Raw genomic sequence first — 7,485 nt, 5'->3', positions numbered from 1 at the left:
ACATAAATACATAGTAAATGTAAAATTAATCAACATGGTAAAGAAATTATCTTTAGAGCAAGATGTTTTTTGTTTCATGATAAACCTCAATTTTGTGGTTTATGTGTGCTTAATTTAGGAGATTTTATTAACTTATCTCACATTTATTCAATGAAATAGTATGATTTTGTAATTCTCCCTAAATTTGCGCTTAAGAGTGAAAGCATGCTTTTTAGACCTTAAAATAGCCAAATTTAATTCACCTTAATTCCATTTGATGTCCTGATATGTTTGTTAAGTGATTTCAGATTCATAAGGCAAGGATTGGATGGAAGAAGTGAAGAGAAAAGCATGCAAAGTGGAAAATTCATGAAGAAATGAGCATTTGGGGAATTGAAGGCCACGCGCACACGTCATCCACGCGTACGCATGAAGAGGACATTCAAGCCACGCGCACGCGTCACTTATGCGTACGCGTGAGGAGGGAATCTGCCAGCGACGCGCACGCGTCGTCCACGCGCACGCGTCGTCCACGCGCACGCGTCGTCCACGCGCACGCGTGACGCTGATCACGTGACCTCACTAAAGTGAATTCGCTGGGGCGATTTCTGAGCTTTTCAGGCCCAAATCCAACTCGTTTCTGAGGCTATTTCATGCATAATTCAAGATGGGTCAAAGGGGGAGCAATTAGTTAGCTTAGGACCATACTTTAGGTAGTTTCTAGAGAGAAAAACTCCCTCTTCTCTCTAGAATTAGGGTAGATTAGGTTAAATTCTTCTTAGATCTAGCTTTAATTTCTTGTTTTCATTTACTTTCCTTTGCAATTTCTTATCGCTACATCCTTACCCTCTTAGTTTTATTTGCTATTTCTTTTTTTGTTGCTTTTATGTTCATGACTCTTGTTGATTTTAATTTTCTTTAATGTTTCATGTTTAATGTTGCTTTCCTTAGTTGTTATTGTTACCTTTCTTGTATTGGGTAGTTGTAGATTTATTATTCTTGCAATTTAACATGTCTTCCTTTTATGCCTTCTAAGTGTTTGAAAAAATGTTTGGTTGGATGTTAGAGTAGCTTTTTGAACATTTTTGGTTTGGAAAGAGAAATTAGGCAATCTTGAGTCATCAATACCCAATTTAGATTGGTGATCTAGAGTTGTTAGTTAATATTATTTCCATTGGCTCTAATCTCTTGCTAATTCAATTAGTAAGTTGATTAGGACTTTTAAAGTGAGGTAACTAGTCTTATTTGACTTTCTCTTATGTGAAAATAATATTGTACCTTCTTCCAATGTTAGAGATGACTAAATAAGATTAGCTCTTGATAATTATTGTAATATGATTAATGACTATGATAGAAAGCCTATATTCTCAATCATTGCCATGAATGTCTCTCTTTATTACTTGCTTTGTTTAGTTGTTTGCTTTACTTCCTTGCCCTTTTATCAACCCAACCCGTAAAACTCATAATCAATAATGTGCATACCTCACTGCAATTCCTTTGAGAAGACGATCCGAGACTAATACTCTCGGTTACTTTTATTGGATTGGACTTGTGACAACCAAAAATTAAACTTTGATTGAGCATTACTTGTCGGTTTGGAACTATACTTGCAACGAAGTTATTTTCCTCTAACCGAGAACAAATTCTAAACCGACGGGTTTTACTCTTTCATTCTAGTTTAGAAATAGGAAGCATACTTTTATAAATTTGTTATTACGAAAGATTAATACATGCACTGAAATTAGTACCATGTTAAACAAATTATCCTTAATCTTTACACTTTACACAAATTATTCAGGTTTATTAGCATCTTGATTCTTCACATGGAGAAGACAACGAAGATGGTTGCTCTACTCGATTACTAGAACTTACAAGCATTGACACAACTTTGCGCATACTCGGGCGCCTTGAAGCACACGTATCAGTGCAGATCACAGCAATTTTCAAGACATCACATATCTGAGCAACAAGTATTTTATCCAATAGATGCAGGTTCAATCGAGTATCAAAAATGTCCAGTGATAAAGAATGTTTGTGTATATGATTTTTCACCCATGACACGAGATCACCACCTTGATCTATTGGTTGCACTGCCTTCTTGCCAGTCAGTAGCTCCAAAAGGACAACACCATAGCTATATACGTCACATTTTTCAGTCACTTTCACGGTATATGCATACTCTGTTAAGATGTCAGAACCATCAATTATACAACAGAATTTATATCTTGAAAGATGTTAAACAAGATATCCAGAATCATAAGCTGTGAGTTAGTTATAATGAAAAAGAATCAAGGTTCCAACAATTTTTAATTAGATTTCTATAGCTTAAAAATTTGTAATCAAGTCCTTAACGTTGAGTAGAATAATAGCAACCATGTTCCGATGGTGTAAACATTTCTAATAAATCGTTACATTACAAATATTTTCAACACCTCTCTCTAATTTGAAAATTTTGTGATAAGACATTTTCTTCTTAAATTTTTTATACACGTATATATCACAAAATTTTAAAACCATATAGACTATATAATGAACTTAGTTAGAAATTGCTAAACTATAATGAACTTAGTTTTTGTACAATATAAGGACTGATTACCAAACTTTTAAACCATATAAACTAAATTGAAAGGATAACGGAATCAAGTACAGTGGAAGATTGACTAATAAGTGGAAAATATGTTTGGATGAATATTACTCACCCGGGGCAATGTAGCCATAAGAACCTGCAACTGCAGACACTGATTTAGACGTTGACACATCAATCAGCTTTGCCAAGCCAAAGTCACCAACATGAGCTTCAAATTCATGATCAATGAGTATGTTACTAGGCTTAATGTCACGGTGGATTATCCTAGGCTTGCAATCATGGTGCAAATAAGATAGTCCTTGTGCAGTTCCAAGGGCAATCCTAAATCTTTTATGCCAATCAAGACTACAAGTTGCTCCTTGCAATAACTCCCCCAAGCTACCCTTAGCCATGTACTCGTAAAGTATTAGTTTTGAGCCACGATAGGTGCAGAAGGCATGCAATTTCACAATATTTCTGTGACGTATTTTTCCCAAGGTAGAAATTTCAGCGCGGAAGCTGTCATTTAAGACCACGCCTTCCCGACTCGAATCTAGCTTCTTAATAGCAATTGTGTCACTGGTTGATATATCTGCTCTGTACACAGTACCAGTGCCACCTTTCCCAATGATATACTTGGAGTGGAAATTTTCAGTGGCTTCAACCACGTCTTGGAATGTTAAGAACTCCTTTGGGAAGAAGTACATGTCTGAAACAGGTGGAGCATGTGATGTGTCGACGTCTAGCTGTGGCGAAACGGAATCCACCGGACGTATCATGAGATATATAATTACCACAATCAGAACTAAAGAAACAGCACTAACGACAGCTGCAGCTATAGCCAGTACCTTCCCTAGTTTATTTGGAGAGGGCGAAGCATTTTTCGGGCAAGGGCGAAGAATTCCACCGCATAGTCCTTTATTTCCAAAGAAGCAGCTGGATGTGGAGTTCTGGAAGAAGGGTAAGGAAGGTAAAGGCCCAGAAAGATCATTGTTTGAGAAGTTGCAGGCCAACAAACTTGATAGTTGCACAAAGGTGGATGGAATTTGACCACTCAAATGGTTGTTGTTGAGTTGGAGGGATTCTAGCATGTTAAGTTTCCCAAGCTCAAAGGGGATTTGGCCTGTGAGTTCATTATGACTGAGATTCAATGTGATCTGTAAGGCCGAGAGGGCACCCAACTCGGCCGGTATGCAACCACTGAACGAGTTTTCACTCATTTGCAATTCAGTCAAACGCACAAGTTTCCCTATTGACGCTGGAATTTGCCCTGAAAAGTTATTTCCTGTGAACCTCAGAAGCTCCAACTGAGAAAGAGTTCCTATCTCACCTGGAAAAGGACCTACAAATTTGTTATGGTTTAGATCAAGCCGTTGGAGCTTCTTGCAATTGAATAGTTCCAAAGGTAATCTACCGTAAAGATAATTTGTTGAGACATTAAAGGTCACTAACTGCGATAGGTTACCGATTTCTTTTGGCAGCTCAGACGAAAAACGATTGTTGGAAAGGTGAAGTCTCTGCAAGCTTATGCAGTTACCAATTTGTGGAGGAAGAGGACCAGTGAAGTCATTTTGATCCAATTCCAGTGCAGAAAGATTAACAAGTCTGCACAAAGTGGAAGGAAACCTGCCTCGAAAGTTGTTAGCAAAGAGACGAAGTTGCACCAAAGACTTGCATCTTGAAATCCCATAAGGGATACTTCCACTGAGCTTGTTTGAACCCAAGTTCAACAGCATCAACTTAGAATTTTGGCATAGATGAACTGGAATTCTTCCCACCAAGTTGTTGAATGATACATCAAGCACCCAGAGTGGACTGTTGGCTCCGAGCGCTCGAGGAATAGAACCACTTAGTGAGTTGTTGAAGAGTTGCAAGGTGGTCAAGTTGAGCAAGTCCTGAAATCCAATAGGAATAGTACCTCTGAGATAATTGATAGAGAGATCAACATCAGTCAGGTTCTTCAAAGTTGTGAGCTCATTTGGGATGACACCGGTTAGCACATTCTGGAAGAGATGAAGCAATTGTAGCCCTGGAATCTTAGCCAACTCTGCTGGTATTCTTCCGGTCAACATGTTCTCTGAAAAGTCAATCTCAGTAGCAAGAGTAAGGTTCCCAATTTCTCTTGGAATTTCTCCTGTCAACTCATTGTGGTAAAGGTACAACTTCTTTAGGAGCACAAGGTTTCCCAGCTCCCTGGGGATTGATCCCACAAGCATGTTCCTATATAGAGCCAGAACCTCCAAATTTGTGCAGTTTCCAAGCTCCTTGGGTATGGCCCCATTGAAGTTGTTTTCCCTAAGGACCAAAAATTTTATGTTCTTGAGCAGCCCAAGTGCTTTTGGAATTTCACCACTTATCTGATTCTGAGTTAAACCAAGATACTCCAAGCTCTGACATCCACCTATCTCTTGGGGTAGACTTCCTGATATCATGTTTTGACCGGTTCGGAAGCGTCGCAAGCTCTTAAGGTTGCCGAAAGAACTTGGCAAAGATCCAGTGAGATTATTGGTGTATGCAGTAAATACTGTGAGTGAAGAAAGGTTACCAATTTCCACTGGAAAATGCCCAGACAGTCTGTTGTTGTGAACATACAATTCTGTTAAATCCAAAAGCTGGCCGATTTCAACAGGAATTCGGCCTTCTAAAAGATTGTTGTTGAGAGCAAGAACTTGCAAGCTTGAGCAGTTTCCAATTTGTTTGGGTATAATCCCAGTCAAGGAATTTCCAGAGAGGTTAAGGTGAGACAAGTAAACCAAACTACCAATGCTGGGAGCCAAGGATCCGGAGAGGTTCATCGAATGCAAGTCAAGAGACACCACCACTGGATTGCTTACCATGCTGCAGTTCACACCCTTCCACCCACAAGGCGTGGAATCACTTGAGTTCCAATTCTCCAGGTGCCTGTATTTGTCGGAAAATTTCCTTTTCATTTCAAGAAGGTATTCACCCTCTGCATTGAGTCCTTCTGAAGGACAATATAACACAACAGTTGAAAGAGTAAATATCAGCATCAAAAACAAAGCACGTGAATTATTCTCCATATGCTGATCTACTAGGAGCACTTGCAGATGCAAACTATGTACACGTTTCTATACTAAAGGTGCATACTTTCTTCTGCTCTAAGTAGAAATGGGAAATGAAGCAAATTATAAGATTCACAAAAGGATTCAAATTTTTGTAATGGACAATACAGCTAGAGTGATACTTGCCATAATAACGGGAACATACATTCTAGCATAATAGTGGATAAATTAAGGACTCAAAGACACCACTTTCTTTGAACGACAAGTTCATCTGAGAGACTAAGAGATCCTTTACATATGTTAAGGTTTGTGATGGCCGACAAAGGATGAATGAATAGATTTGGTATTCTTTCCACACACTCCATAATAATATTATAGAGCTTCTCCATCCAGTAGTCTTTGGAATTTCAAAATTTCAAATGGTGCCTCTTTGGTTTGATACCAACTGGTTCCAATCAAAATCAAAAGGGAGAAAATATAGAATTGATAGAAAAAAGAAAAGTAAAGTAAAAGGACAAAGCCTTGGTTGACTGTGGGAGTGGCTGTTAACAAAATGATGGGATGGCACGCTTAGCTTTTCAAGATATATATGATATGATATATGATATAAGAGGACGACATAAACTCATTCCATAAAGTTGAAATGGAATCTCTATTATACACCAATTAACCTGAAGATAAGTGGGGTTTTAACTAGCGGCACATCCTCATTCCTCAACCTGAATTCTACCTAAAATGGCCGGTAGGTACATGCTTGATGGTACATAAACAATTGAACCACAAAATTTGTCTCCTTTTGTCAAACTACTTTTTCAAATTTCCCCACCTTATTATATTGTCTACAATTTCCAAATTTTTGTTGTACAAAATATAGTTATCATTCTCTTTATTTCGTTTGGCCGAATTTGAATTCTCTCCTAGAACGCTATGTTATGTGTTAACTTACAGAGCGAGGAAAATGTCTATGGAGGAAAAGTGTATCATACTTGTGGACAAATTATTATTATAATTGGTATGGGACTGTCAAGTATTATGGACTTATCGAAATTTACCGTGAAGATCGACGAATACTTCTCCTTATAAATTAGTTTATGGTCATGATACAGTATTATCCTTAGAAATTAATCTCAATGAGGCAAAATGAGTTGCCAATTGAAGATTATTGAAATGCAATGTTCGATGAATTAAATGAGTTAGATAATGAACGTATTTTGGCACTTGAAAATCTCATTCATAAAAAAAAGAAGTATTGCTCGTATTTACAATCAACGAGTAAAAGAAAAGTGTTTTCAAGTGAGTGAATTAGTTCTCAAAGTTATATTACTGATGGAAAGAAAGTAAAATTTTATGATAAGTGGTCCTATAATTGGGAAGGCCTTTTTCAGGTAATCAATTTATACTCCGGAAATGCATATCATCTCCCATATTTCTGGGCATATTCATCCCATCCTCTTGATTCAAATGCAAATTTTGATCTCCCTCATGATAATCAACAATTCGAGTAATTCTCTCCACTTGCCTAGCAAGGCGCTCGAATTTTAGTTTGTAATTAGTTATCATAGGGTTGAAAGTTGTAGTCATCTGCTGGATCAATAAATTGACCAGATCGTGATGACTTTTATCAACATGTTGTCGAAAAGCAGCCATTGAACTAGAAGCATTCTATGTAGAACCCAATTGATAATTCCAAGAAAATTCAGAATATAATGGAGGGCATTGGGTTACCACCAAAACTTGATGAATTCTCAAAACTATTTGGTGGAGCATACCCACTATTGGTGGAGTATAACCTAGAGGAAGGCCATAAGTAGGCTAACCAGCAGTTACTGGTGTAAGACCTCGAATTTTTTAAAGTTAAATAATAAATTATTTAATTATTTATTTTATTTATTCAAAAATATATTTTCAAAGATGTTT

The 7,485-nt window shown here is 37.4% G+C and overlaps 1 protein-coding gene across 2 annotated transcripts; it reads right to left on the bottom strand.

Moving 5' to 3' along the window:
• On the bottom strand, positions 1,652-6,367 carry LOC107619755 (probable leucine-rich repeat receptor-like protein kinase At5g63930). Of its 2 annotated transcripts, XM_016322045.2 has the most exons (3): positions 4,011-6,367; positions 2,679-3,887; positions 1,652-2,159 (listed from the first exon to the last, which is right to left on the bottom strand). In XM_016322045.2, the coding sequence occupies exons 1-3, from the start codon at positions 5,584-5,586 to the stop codon at positions 1,783-1,785; spliced, it is 3,162 nt and encodes a 1,053-aa protein (XP_016177531.1). In that variant the 5' UTR covers positions 5,587-6,367; the 3' UTR covers positions 1,652-1,782. The 2 variants fall into 2 exon arrangements, with proteins under 2 accessions (XP_016177531.1, XP_016177530.1); XM_016322044.2 differs by having other exon boundaries at positions 2,679-6,367.

The sequence above is a fragment of the Arachis ipaensis genome, chromosome B09 (assembly GCF_000816755.2).
Source record: "Arachis ipaensis cultivar K30076 chromosome B09, Araip1.1, whole genome shotgun sequence".
Classification (NCBI taxonomy): domain Eukaryota; kingdom Viridiplantae; phylum Streptophyta; class Magnoliopsida; order Fabales; family Fabaceae; genus Arachis; species Arachis ipaensis.
Note: the sequence above shows the minus strand (reverse complement) of the source record. Positions and strands in the feature narration are given on the sequence as shown.

Coding starts and splice junctions, on each gene's coding strand:
- LOC107619755 (XM_016322044.2), bottom strand. CDS start 5,586: ATGGAGAATAATTCACGTGCTTTGTTTTTGATGCTGATATTTACTCTT. Junction 2,160..2,678: donor TTATGGCTACATTGCCCCGG/GTGAGTAATATT, acceptor ACATCTTAACAG/AGTATGCATATACCGTGAAA.